The sequence below is a fragment of the Tetrao urogallus genome (assembly GCF_951394365.1).
Source record: "Tetrao urogallus genome assembly, chromosome: 8".
In the NCBI taxonomy this organism is placed as follows: domain Eukaryota; kingdom Metazoa; phylum Chordata; class Aves; order Galliformes; family Phasianidae; genus Tetrao; species Tetrao urogallus.
The window spans coordinates 19,437,958-19,451,421 of NC_136821.1; the positions used below are offsets into that span (position 1 = coordinate 19,437,958).

Below are 13,464 nucleotides of genomic sequence, written 5' to 3' on the forward strand. Positions count from 1 at the left end.
GAATGGGAGGAGAAAGCTGTTCACGTGAGGACCCTGTGAAATGTGAATTGTTTGGGATAATGCACATCTTCCTCCACTTTTACGTGTAAGATGGTACTCTGCTGAGGTACCTGGAAGTGCTGCTAAAGGAATAAGATATTTAAGAGTGATAATGAAGACCTACGCATTGTCAGGGAGTGATTATAATCACTGTCTAATGGTAAGTACCATGTTTAGATCTGTAATCCTTAGTCACAAGGTCACTGCTATGTTGTATCAAAAAGTGGTATTCACTAGCATTTGAGTTCCTGAATGTAATTTTCTGGCCTGAGTGTTTTTTAAAAAAATAAAAAAATAAAAATGAAGACTTTAAAGCCACGGTGGCCTTTTTCAGGCTTTTAAAAATACTGTAACATGAGGAATGTTTATGTTTTAAGTGTGTGTGTGTGTGTGTGTGTGTGCACGTGTTCCAGAGGAGAGTCTTGAGCTTTGTGCAAACACAAAAGCAAAAATACATCCTTAGGGTAATGAATATTCCTGTACACTCGTGAGATAAATTGGTGAAGAGAGTAGGTTGCTCTCCATTTTTTAGAATGCCTCTGTGCAGTGTGTAAAGAACATTTCTGCTCTAGTAGAGGTTTTTGAGCTACACTGATCTAGTGCTTTTGGCTTTGACAGCAGATACAATTTTGTAACTCATAGCTGGAATTTCTGTGTTAATAATGAGAAGTTGAACAAATGGGAAAGATGTTAATATGAAAGCAAGCTGAGTAAAGAGTCAACTTAGAGCTGCATGTCTATTAGCAGAAATAATCTTGAGCTAAATGTGAGCAGTGGTTCCTGAGTGTAAAAAATTCCAAGGGCTTATTTCAGAAAGGCAAACTGATAGCCTTTTCATGTGGGAGAGTAGCACTGTAGCGGTGTCTTTCGCTGTAAACAGTTTACTGTGTGTGTGTCTACTAAACTGAACTTTTGCAATTTCATAATAAATGCAGTGTTGCATTTATCTAACTGTAAATGCTGTCTTTGATTTGTCATAATCAAAACTACTTGAAGGCAAGGCTGGCATTCCCTGCATAGCTGTTCCCTATATTTAGACAGTAAATATATGTGGTTATGGCTGCTGTGCTCAACTATTTTGTCTTTTCAATCTTTCACTCATATGTTTACAGGTCTTCTATTTTTGACAGCAGTATCTGATACTCATCCAGATCAGTTTGTGTACAAAACGTTGCCTCCCAGCATACAGGTGGACAAATCAGTGGATGTAATGATGAATAGCTACTTAGGTTTGTGACCACCTGAGGTGGCAGCATCTGGTCACGCAATCTTCAGACCTTTAACATGATATTCTCCTTTCCATTCTCATTACAAATACATTGCAAATAAAAGCATGTGACAGCAGGGATTCAGATGAAGAGTAACTTGTAAAATAAGCTGGCTTCAGAGAAGCACTGATTTGTGATGCATTTCTCCAAACCCTCTCATCTCTCCCACAAAGTGGACTCCTCTTCCTGATTTTTTTGAAACTGTCTCATTGTGAATTGCTGTAATTGAGAATTTCAATAGTAGTGGTGAAGTATTTGAAAAGGGAGATTACCATCTGCTGGCTGCTATTTTCTTCCTTGCAGTGTGCATCATCTCACTTTGAGCTTTATTGGCTATGTCGGTATATGCATTATATTGTTTTTGTTCCGTTTTTAATGTACTTTTAAATCTATTAACTTTTATAAAGATACTTGAGATTAAATTCATTCAGACGTGTCCACTAGAGCCACATTAAATTAAAGTTGCCAATTTCACCACTACTGGATAAAGTGATTCTCAACTACTGTATTACATCATTTAATGTCAAATGTTAAGCATGGACAGTACATCTTGCATGCTTGTAACAGAGTTTATTGACTTGTACGTAGAAGTTTTATAATGATTTTCTTGAAGGTGCAGTACTCAAGCTATATTCAAGTGGTAATGTTTAGTCCTTTCTAAGCCAATACGTTTAAAAAAAAATGGAGACCTGAGCAATGAAATAGTGCATTTTGTGGGGGAGATAACTTAAATGGAATACATTGAAAGAGTGTAATCTTATAAACATGCATTCACCAGTTCAAAGAGAAACACGGAACTGCCAGTATATCATACTCTGTTTTAGAAAACTTCTATCCGATATGCCACTTTAATATAGTAGGGTTATTTACTTTTCTTGTTAACAATACGAGCACTAAGTTGTTTGTTTCTTTCTCTGTTAAAGGTTTCTCCTTGGACTCTGGTAAAGGAATCGTCTCCCAAGATGAGATGACTTTTGTGTCTGGTGCACCAAGAGCCAACCATAGCGGGGCAGTTGTTCTACTGAAAAAAGAGAAAAATCAGAGGGCGCTTACTCTGGAGCACATGTTTGAAGGAGAAGGGCTGGCCTCTTCTTTTGGTTATGATGTGGCTGTTGTGGATCTCAACAGTGATGGGTATGGCCTTGGTTAACTCATGCTGCCTATACAGGATAACAGACTGACTCATTTCTGCTTTGGCTTTTACATTTGAAGTGTCAAGAACAATCTTACATGTTTTGCTGGAGGAAATGCTGAGCGTTTCAGAAAGTCACGCAGAACACGATCTATGTTTTTAATTACAGAAATGAGTTGTACTTCATAAGATTAGTGTAAGTAAAGAAGAAATGATACCAAAGGAAGATCCAAGAAGTTTCTTGTATGTGATGCAGAGAATATAATTGGCTTGCAGTCTTAGGGGATCCTCTGTCAGCTGTTTTTGCATGACTAGTTGAAAGTACTTTTTAATCACCTCTGTTCAGCAGCAGGTTGACTGATGACCTTGAGGCTGCAATCTCTGTGAGCTCTTTTCAGAGTTCCTCAGTACAAGCACTGTTTTTTTCCCTTCTTTAAGATGGCAAGACATTGTTGTTGGAGCCCCACAGTACTTCGATAGAAGTGGAGATATTGGTGGTGCTGTGTACATCTACATTAACCAGCGAGGCAAATGGGAAGGAGTAAAACCTGTACGCTTAAATGGGACCACTGACTCGATGTTTGGTCTTGCAGTTGAAAATGTTGGGGACATTAATCAGGACGGATATCCAGGTGAGTGAAAACCAACTAACAAGAGAACGCGTGTGATTTTTGTGCTAGTGCCACACTTTGAACAGTTGTCTTTATCACAGCTGAAAGCTGCAGAAAGAATAAGAATTATTTATTTATGTCCTGCAACTTATTTTCAACAGATATTGCAGTAGGGGCTCCGTATGATGGTTTTGGCAAAGTATATATTTATCATGGATCCAAGAATGGAATAAACACAAAACCTGCACAGGTAATGATAACTTCTACTGTATATAATTACTCTTGCACAAAATTAAGGGAATGATGGGGCTTTCTATCTTTTGCCTTTCCATTATTGTAACTGGGTGGTGGATATGCACAGTGATTTAAAGGAACCTTCAAAGATTGCAATGCTGACCAAAGGAATTAGGTGTTCTTTATTTTTTAATGTGCATTTTTCTCCCTGGGACAGTCCGTTGGTACCAATAATACAAAGAAAAGTGAAAGAATTTGTAGATGCATAAGTTTTTTCTTTTTGAGAAATTCTGGGATTTCTGAAATGGTTCCTTGCCCTCGATTCAGACAAAATGCTCACGTTAATGAAGAGTTTTTGCTTTAGAAATAACTATACATATTGTTTTTTCTCTTCTTCTGGAGATATTGTTTTCTTCATTTTTATCTTCCATGACTTCCTCCTTTTCTTTTTTCATATCAATTGTTTGTGCCTTTTTTTTCCTTGAAGACCACTATGTGCAGTTAGCAAGGTGAGAAGGGAACTTAATTATACTTTCTAGAATACTGTTAGAATATTTTCTAGAGTATGTTTTTAAGTTTCAAGTGCCTAAACTGCCTAAATATTACAAGTAAAGAATGGATGGGCAAAATTTCTATACAATGGAGATCGTCTTAGGACTTCAGGGTTGTTTATATGAAGATGGAAGTTTTGTTTTTTGTTCCATAAGGTAATGATGTTCACTTAAGTATTCCACTTTCACAGCTTTTCAGTGTCTGAATTCCCTCAATCTGTTTGCTCTTTAGATTCTTGATGGTGAAAAAACAGGCACCAATTTCTTTGGTTACTCTATTGCTGGAAACATGGACCTGGATAAAAATTCCTACCCTGATATTGCTGTTGGTTCCCTTTCAGATTCTGTATCTGTGTTCAGGTATTACGTTACAGGACTGTAATTATACCACGACTTTCAATTTTCTTAAAACAAACTGCTTAGAAATAACGAAATAGATGTTTGGCCTGGAGTGTATTTTTGCTGTTGGAAGTTGGAAATTCTGAGAAAAAAATATCCATGAATTGATTTGTTACTTCATTCCCTGTTCCTTATTGAGAAGCTACCTTCTGATTAGAGCAGGCTAAGAGGGCGAATGTGTGCAGTTGCTGTGGGATGCTGATGTGCATTACTGCTATTATATAACAGCAATCCTACTTTATTTAAGATAGAACAAGATAAAGGAAAACCTTACTTCCACAGCTGAGACTTAAAAGTGCTGAGGCTGTGGTGGGGTCTGTGAAACAGCACTGAAGAAGCACTGCAGCCAGGGTCCTGTTTGATTTCCCTAGCACAGGCCTTAATTAAGGATGTACCAGGATGACCTTATGGTCTTTTACAGACCAGTTTTTCTTTTAATGTTACTGTTAAGCTGAATTCACTAGTAATGAGCAGGAAGAGGACTCTCTCTTCCTCAGAGCAGTGAATCCTGTATGAAGTTTGAGGCTTTGGTGGTGATTATTAGGTCTCAATAAGGGAGGGGTGGAACTGCCAAACTGGTTATCCTAATTTTGGTGGTGAAAAGAAGTCTGCCCTTCAGGGAGAATTGCCTTTCCTACAATCTTTTGACGATCCTGTCTCTAAGGTGTATGGAATCTGTGTGTGTAATTGGAATGCCTTTAAATACACCAAAACAGTGTATAACAAAAGCAGCACATATTGCTTGTGGAAGGGAATAAACTAGTGGAATGGACACTCAGTAGATTATTAAATGCTCTATTTAGTCAAAAGAAGCTTTAATTATAATGGCATTACAAAAAAAAACTTGTAGAACTGAGAACTGAACTTTTATGCTTATGAACAGTAAAGTCTGATGAAAAGGGTGAGGTGGCTTGTTTGGACTCTAGTTTAAACAGCTGCCTTTTCTTATCCCCCATCCAAAAAGGGAAAGAAAGGAAAAGTTGCAAGACTAAATCATGACTGTAGTCTGCATGCAGAGGAGTCAGGATATAAAAGCATTGTTTCCCCTAGCCATCCAGGCTCCACATTAAAGCTGTTTTGGACATTAATCTGAATGAACTTTAGTACCTACAGTTGGTCACAAGGGCTGAATTACCACTGGTATGGGAACCATCGCTTTGAATTTCCTGTGTGTGTATAAAATAACAACTATAACATTGCATTAATGTACCCTGCTCCCTCATTAGGCATTTCCTACTCACTCTTGTAGCCACTTACTCTGACTTGCTTAGCTTAGCTTTAAATTGTTTTGTTTCTTGCCATTATGAAAGCCAAACCCTGTGTTTCTTGGGGTGTTTTTGCTGTAAATCAGTGCAGGCATAGAGACATCTGGATTCATATAAACTGTTGCATTAATTCTAACTGAAGCTCTTCCTTATTTTACCCTTTCTTTTCATTCCTTGTTTTTTTTTTTTCCCCAAATAAAGATCTCGACCTGTCATAAGCATTACAAAAAGCATTACAGTACAGCCTGACAAACTTGACCTAAAGAAAAAGAACTCTGAAGACCCCAGTGAAATATGGTAATGTTTGAGTTGTTCTGTCAGAAGTTGTGGCGTATCGACATTTCTGTTAGATTTGTTCAGTCGGTTGCTGTTAGAGTGGGGGGGATATGATGGCCAATCAGTGTCGCTTTGCCACTTAGGACTGTCAACGTTTAGGTGTGTTATTAGGTGTGTTAAGGTATCTTAACTTGAACAGCTTTCTCATGAATAGAGATGTAAAAGCAAATTCCAGAAAAAAAAATTTCTAATTGTTCATTAAACATTTTTTACTTGCTCTGCTAATTCAGTTTAGTAAGCAGCAAATGATTGTTCTAGCATGAAAAGCAGAGTCATAGGACTCATAACGTAATTCAGTGGACTATTAAAACTTTCCAGTCCATTGGACCGTGTCTTATTAATTTTAATTTCTCTGCACTTTTTACAGGATGGATGTGAAAGCATGTTTTCAGTATACTGCAAACCCTCGTAATTTAAATCCAAGAATAAGTAAGTTTTAAAGAGAAATAATTTTAATCTTTGTTGTGTGTGTGTGCGTGTGCATGTGTATATATATATATATACGTATACGTAAAACTTAAGGTGGTATTGTGGAAGAATGGTACTTAAAACGTAACGACAGGTTTAAAATGTGACTTAGTACTAAGGCCAGTCAGCTATGCAGTGTTTGTATTTGGAGCAGCACATAGTGTCTGGTGTTAGGAAGTTCTGTTGGCAAAAGACTCAACTGAAACTCTGTAGGTGACATAACTGTGAGTGAGAAATGGCTGTCATACAGACAACAGCCAGTTTGCCTCTCCAGTTTTTGCTTTAAAAAGTAGTTTTAAAGCCCATTTTATTATATGGATAGTAAGCATTGCTTCTCATTGGACACTTACTCTACAAGAAGTGTCCCGTATTTGTGTGTATAGCTTTGTGGAAAACAGCAACTGAAGTAGTAAGTCTCCGTATTAATAGGAGGCTGGGGGTCTGTATCATAAATGTAGTTAAAAATGTAAAGCATCAGTTTCTTACCTATCCGGGTTTTTTTTTTTCCTCTTAAGTAGTTACAGTGCTGCTGTTAATACACTTCTGAAAACTGTAGGATTTTGAGAGAAAATAAGAACTTTAAGCCTAACGTCCTCTTCCTCTTGTGGTGTTTGGGTTTTTGAGTTACGTGTAAAATCCATAGAGGTACTTGAATAAGGTGTTGGTCCCTTCAGCAGCCCAAGTGCTTTTAGCATTTGGAAGCCACTCACATGCATGCTCCGAAGGACTGGCAAATTATCTTGGTGAGCACAGAGATGGTTAAAAGATGGACCAAATTCACAACTGTCAAACATGGTATTCCCTGCCTCAACAGACATAGCTAGAAAGCTTGAGAATACCGCTTTCAGTATTCAAATGAACAATGTACCTTGACCTCAAAATCCTGCTGACTACTTAGCTTAGGTACTACCTGGGGCAAGACAGAAAGCAAGGACTCATGTCAGAGCATTTATGGTTTCTTATCTCAGCCCTCTACTGGCTCTACAGCATCAATTACAACGGCTCCAGCCAGCTCTAAAAGCTAATAAAGTAACAGGAATTTACTGACCAAAAGGAGGATTTTGTTTGGAAGTTTCCATTGGACACGTGTCCCCTCAGCTAGAGAGGGGTAAAGCAACAGATGGAGAAGGTTCTGTAAATAACTGAGAATTTGTGAAACTTAGCACTGGGTGAAGCTTTTCTAAAATGTCTGTAAAATCATATTTGAATTGTTTTTCTTTGTAACCATGGCAAGGTTTCTTCCTTATAGCAAACTACTTTATTTCTTCGTATAGAGATCAACTATACATTTGAAGCAGAAAATGAGAGGAGACAATTAGGCCTGCCATCTAGGGTACGGTTTAAGGACTATCTGTCTGATCAGTTCACTGCAAGTACCACCCTGATGGGGCAGAACTCCAAACAATGCGTGACAGCCAAGCTTGTTCTGCAGGTAAGGCAGAGTGTTTAATTTTTATTTCGTTTATAACAAAACGTGCTCTTCTCCAGCCTCGTGGTATTTTTGCATGCAACTTAAAAATCACATGCAATGTAAGGCTTAGAAATGAGAAAAACAGTAGTACTTTACTATTCTCTTCACACATGGTGCTTCCTTTCTTTCAAAGAGTGAATAAAAGTTGCAGCCAGTGCAGTGTGCTGTGGAGGTCAAGAGAGCCGAAACAATTCAGAACAATGGAGAGTTAACAAGTGCTAAAAATTGAGAGCTATTGGAAACCACAGAATTAGTGGTAGAATTTAACAGTGTGACTAACTAGGGAAAGGATTTCAAGCCATGGGTTTTTAGATGGCTTGAATGGGCACAACAGGAAAACTTGATCTGCACTGTCTTCTCACTTTGCTACTATGCTGACCCCTAAAGGCAGCCACTGTTCTAGCGTGTTATTTTATTGTAGCAGGTTTCATTTGCCTGAGTTACCATTTGTTATTCCTGGTAATTCCTAACTCTAAGAGAAATAATCAGATCAGGAAGCCAGAAAAAAAGATACAGTAAGGCTGGGATTTGTTGTGTTCATGCATATTTTTAGAAAATTACATGTTTCTAAATAGTGAATAGTTGTAATACTGCAAAATGCAGCAAAGGAGATGTTGCTTTACTACTTGTTCTAGAACGTGTATCAAAAGGTAGTCTTGAGGTTGTTTTTCTTCTCTACACTATATGCTAACTATGACATTTGAAATTTTTATCAGGAAAAAATTAAAGATAAGCTGCGCCCAATTCCTATAGCAGTCAGTGTTAATATTGCTGGCCTGGAGTCTGGCTCATCATCCACCAGAAAAGAGAGAGCGCTTCCGGACCTTATACCAATACTAAATTCAAATGAGTCTGAAACAAAGATAACAAAGGTAAGCCTTTAATATCATATTTTCCTAGAAATCTGTACCGTGAAAGTCACTGAATGCTAAAGACTATAGAAAACTAAATTGTGACCAAAGGAAATAAGTGGTGTGGCTCTGGACTGGCTTATGTTTTGTGCTTTGTTATGAATGTGTTTCAAAATGTTCTGAATTTAGTCCTGCATTTCTTTTGTTACATAAGAGAAAATCATACGGCTGTTAGGCTTCTATTCCCCTTTCCTTCCCAACATGTCAAGGAGGGAAGTACGCTTTTAAATAAGAATGGGAATCTTTCATCTTTTGCAGTGCAGACTTATCCCACATAACAAGAACAAAAAAACCCCATGCAACCTAATTCCCGCATGGATAGGATGCTGTATCAGCATTAGAGCTCTGCATCAGTGACATATCTGGGAAAGTTACTGAGCTCCCTGTAGCTGCTTTATGCGCTGCATGTCAGAAATCAGATTTTAAGCTAATGCCATGTGGCATGCAATAAAAGTGCTTTGGTTTTATTTAGGTGGAGTTCTTGAAAGAAGGATGTGGAGAAGACAATGAATGTCACAGCAATCTGAAACTTCAGTACCGGTTTTGCACTAGAGAAGGAAATGAAGACAGATTTACTTATTTGCCAATGTAAGGCTTGATTTAGCAGCGACTACTAAAATTCAAATTATTGACAAGTGCTGAAAATAAAACAACTTTTTAGACTATTCTGGGAGATGGAACAGCTTTGTTGTGTTGGCCTGGCAAATCGAGTCCTGTGTAGTTGTATCTGTCAAGGTGACAATCATGGGGGAGTGGGTCTGAGCTTTAGAAGAAGAATGATGGTACAGAATCAAATGGTGGATGTAAAGCGGCTGCAACCATGGAGATTTGGTCTGAAATTTAGAAGATTTCTAACTGCTGGAGAAATGGTGACCAGCTTTGCAGTAGATCTGTGTGGTACTATTAACTGTATAGTTACAGTATGCTCTTGTCCAGTAGCCTAAGGAGCAGTTAAGAGAAGTTAATGGCAAAATTGTTATGCTGTAACACAAAGCCAGCATCCCATTGCACCCCTCCTCCTTGGAGGGCCAGTGGTACTACAAAGGAGATGTGAAAAAGAAAACACAGAAGGAAGTATGTTTACTGACTGTGAACAGTCAGCCTTTTGCCAAGGGTGCCACACAAATACTGTGACCATTCCTGTGTTTTATGTTCTTTTCAGTAATTTTTCACTAAGAGAGAGAAATGGTTTGGGCAAACCATAGTAAGAAACAAACTTTGAAACACATTTGTTTCCCTTATGCACAGCTCTGTATATTCTGTTTCTGCAGTGAAAATGGCATTCCAGTGCTCGTTTTAAAAGATCAGAAAGATATTGCCCTGGAGATAACAGTGACGAATAATCCATCTGATGCAAGAAATCCACAGAAAGATGGAGAAGATGCATACGAAGCTAAACTAATTGCAACTTTTCCAGATAGTCTGACTTATTCTGCATTCAGGGAGATGAGAGGATATCCTGTAAGTATTTTTAAGAGAAAGGGTATTCAAATTTTAAAATGTTTTTAGCGTAAACTGAATTACAAATGTGTTCTATTTATTCAGGAAAAACAGCTCACATGTGGTGCTAACCAAAATGGCTCTCAAGCAGAGTGTGAACTTGGAAATCCATTCAAGAGAAATTCTAATGTGAGTTGCACTTACTTTACTCAAGCTATACAACTTGATTCCCTACTGCAGTCTTTCAAATTTTCTGTGTCATAACTGGAAATTTGGCCTAGATTTGTCTTTTTAACTTTAGAATTTGATGGTGAGTTACTATAATATTGCATACATTAACATCTTCTTTAAAATGTTTACGTTTCCTGGATGTAGGTAACCTTTTATCTGATCTTAAGTACAACTAAAGTGAATGTTGATACAACAGACTTGGACATTAACCTCAAGCTGGAGACGTAAGTGTTATTCGTGTGTGTGTTTGTGTGCATTATATTTTGACATATGGCCGTAAACATTTTGAATTAGTGGTTTTATTTATAAAAGCAATTGAACAGTAAAATGAAAAACTTCTAAACTTGTAAAAATCAGCAGTGTTGTTTCTTTTCCACTGTAGAACAAGCACTCAAGTAAATTCAACTGCAATTACAGCCAGTGCTAAAGTGGTTCTTGAACTGCTTTTGTCACTCACTGGGTAAGTTTGATAGCAGAACAGGGGTGCAGGGTGGGGGGAGAACACCTCTGCTGCAGACTTCATTACAACCTGATTTGTTTCCTTGTTCCTGAACAGAGTGGCTAAGCCTTCTCAGGTATATTTTGGAGGTAACATCGTTGGTGAGAGTGCTATGAAATCTGAAGATAATATTGGAAACCTCATAGAGTATGAATTCAGAGTGAGTAATTTAGAACAGTTTCTCTTTTTATGTGTATTAATTCTCAAAAATGTTGCTGGATTTAAAAATGGATTTTCCCAAACTGCGGGAGCAAGATCTGTTTATCTTTCTGTGTCGAAAGCTTGTCGTAAACTTGGAGTTTGCCACAGTTGTGTAGACAAATGATTTGTTAAGTCTAAATAGTGGGTGTTTCATATGAAGACAGACTTCTAAACATCAGCAGCTTAATGTTATGAATTTCTGATCTTATAAGCTTGCCATTTAGTTGCCTTCCAGATGTGCTAGCTTTCATATACATTTTGTCTTTTAAGGGTTTTCATTGACTTTTAGTGGCTTTCTAATTTCCTGTTATCTGCATGACTCCAAGACAGTAATGGTGATAAATCTCTTTGGAACAGATTGCACAACTTAAAGGAAGTTTATTTTCACAGGTAACCAACTTGGGCAGGCCACTGAAAACATTTGGTACAGCTTCCCTGGACATCCAGTGGCCAAAAGAAATTAGTAATGGTAAATGGCTGCTGTATCTGATGAAAATAGACTCCAAGGGCTTGGAAAAGATTTCCTGTCAACCACAGAATGAAATCAATTTTTTGCATGTTGCGGTATGTTATCCTATCTTCTTCTGTTCACTAATGGCTTCACCATTAAAACACCACAGCACGTGATAACAGAGTGTAAGAGCTTACCTCCAGAAGGAATTTTTTTTGTCTTAGGAAAGTTGTAGGCACAGTACATAAACAATATGTTAGGGGCTAAGCTTGTTAAGAGACTTGGTAAAATAGATAATGAGGTAAGCTGGAGGACACATGCTATGTCTTGGTGATTATATCTGCACTGGTACCTTTGGCTCTCACAGGATGAAACTGTTCTTAGCTTTAATGCATTTCATCAACGTTACTGAAATCTGTTTATTTTCCTACATGGAAAAATAAAAAGTAATTGTTGGCCCAGTATGAGGGGGAATTCCTTGTACTTTTTTGAAAGAGAAAGAGCTTGCGCTTACTTGTAGTGTATTTCTTGCAAATAAATACATTTATCTAACAGGAGTTTCATTATGCCAACCTAGCAAGCTTTTCTAAGCCCCCTGAGCCCTCATTTTCACTGTTTTTCACGTAATCTCAAGGTCAGTTGGAAGAAGTTGTAATTGTAGCTACTAAAACTGCATGTACTTAAACCTATTCTTATCCGTTGGTCATTACTAAACTTTCTGTGAGTAATCAGTATATATTTCAAAAAAAACCAAGCCAGTGTGTATTGACCATATCACCTGTAAATCTATTAGCACAGTAACATTAATGCCATATACACAGAACAAAAACAGAAACAGCATGAAAAGCTTTTTACATCTGAAAACTCATTGCCATGTCAAAATAAAGTAGGCAGTTGGCTTTTTAGTGGTTAATCTCAAATTTTCATGTTCTGTCATTAGCAATGAATGTAGGAAAAGGGGGATATATAACAATATCATACTGATCTAGGAACAAGTTATTTCTGTGCCTATATGAAGAGACAGAATTAAGACAGAGTTGTGACAAAAACATTTTATTTTAAAGGAATCCCATAACTCAAGAAGAAAGCGTGAGATTGCAGAGAAGCAGATTACAGACAGCAAAACATTTTCTTTGTTTTCAGAAAGAAAATATAAGACTTTGGTAAGCATACTGCATCTATTAGTCTTGTTGGACATTTCCCTCTCCACTCTTAACAGGGCTTTTTGGAGTTTGACAGTGTGAAAAATGATAGGGCTTTGATTTCTTTCTATCTTAAATCCCAGCATTGATGCTTTTAGAATTTGTTAATTCTTATTTACCTGCTGAGGCGAGAACTAAGGAGAAATTCTTTCCTAGTTTTATCTATGCTAAAATAAACAGTAATTGCACCTTCATCATAGTTTCCCATTGCTGTTGGCACAAACAGATTTTGGTTCTTGTGCCTAAATACGATGTTTAGAGTCCAATTTTAAATCCTGGTGGAGAATTGTGAAGATGCTTTTACATGTAAAAATTTGTAACTGCAGGACTGCAAGGTGAATGCACGGTGTGTGGACATAAAATGTCCTCTGAAAGGTTTTGACAGCAAGGCATCGATTTTGCTGCGTTCCAGACTGTGGAACAGTACTTTCTTGGAAGTAAGTCCTCTTGCCGTTTCTGAAAGCTTAGAGTTCTTTCCTGTCGTATGTCTAATAACTGTATTTTATTTTGGAACAGGAATACTCCAAAATGAACTACCTGGACATTCTTGTTAGAGCCTCAATCAGTGTTCCTGCTGCAGCTAAGAATGTCAAACTCACAAATGAAGCTGCTCAGGTAGGTTCAGCACTTAATGCTATCCACAGATCATGTTATGTTTCCAGCTTATCTCAAAGACTAGAAAAGATAAACTGTTCTAAAGCAAAAGGAGCTAATATATTGGATTTTTTAAATCAAATTTTGAATTTGTGATCCTT

At 37.5% G+C, this 13,464-nt stretch overlaps 1 protein-coding gene across 3 annotated transcripts in view; it reads left to right on the forward strand.

The window, feature by feature from the left end:
- ITGA6 (integrin subunit alpha 6) overlaps positions 1 to 13,464 on the forward strand; it is a gene marked incomplete at both ends in the record, with an annotated part of 38,129 nt that overhangs the window by 21,146 nt on the left and 3,519 nt on the right. For 2 of the 3 annotated variants that reach the window (XM_079539393.1, XM_079539391.1), the window contains 18 exons: positions 2,231 to 2,441; positions 2,878 to 3,071; positions 3,212 to 3,300; positions 4,068 to 4,195; positions 5,701 to 5,796; positions 6,203 to 6,264; positions 7,578 to 7,735; positions 8,491 to 8,646; positions 9,158 to 9,273; positions 9,957 to 10,146; positions 10,231 to 10,314; positions 10,501 to 10,580; positions 10,739 to 10,816; positions 10,913 to 11,015; positions 11,447 to 11,620; positions 12,572 to 12,670; positions 13,036 to 13,146; positions 13,226 to 13,324. In XM_079539393.1, coding sequence (XP_079395519.1) covers positions 2,231 to 2,441; positions 2,878 to 3,071; positions 3,212 to 3,300; positions 4,068 to 4,195; positions 5,701 to 5,796; positions 6,203 to 6,264; positions 7,578 to 7,735; positions 8,491 to 8,646; positions 9,158 to 9,273; positions 9,957 to 10,146; positions 10,231 to 10,314; positions 10,501 to 10,580; positions 10,739 to 10,816; positions 10,913 to 11,015; positions 11,447 to 11,620; positions 12,572 to 12,670; positions 13,036 to 13,146; positions 13,226 to 13,324 — 2,228 coding nt within the window. Of the gene's footprint in view, positions 1 to 1,151; positions 1,269 to 2,230; positions 2,442 to 2,877; positions 3,072 to 3,211; positions 3,301 to 4,067; positions 4,196 to 5,700; positions 5,797 to 6,202; positions 6,265 to 7,577; positions 7,736 to 8,490; positions 8,647 to 9,157; positions 9,274 to 9,956; positions 10,147 to 10,230; positions 10,315 to 10,500; positions 10,581 to 10,738; positions 10,817 to 10,912; positions 11,016 to 11,446; positions 11,621 to 12,571; positions 12,671 to 13,035; positions 13,147 to 13,225; positions 13,325 to 13,464 lie in introns of all 3 variants that reach the window. The other variant, XM_079539392.1, reaches the window with a different exon arrangement.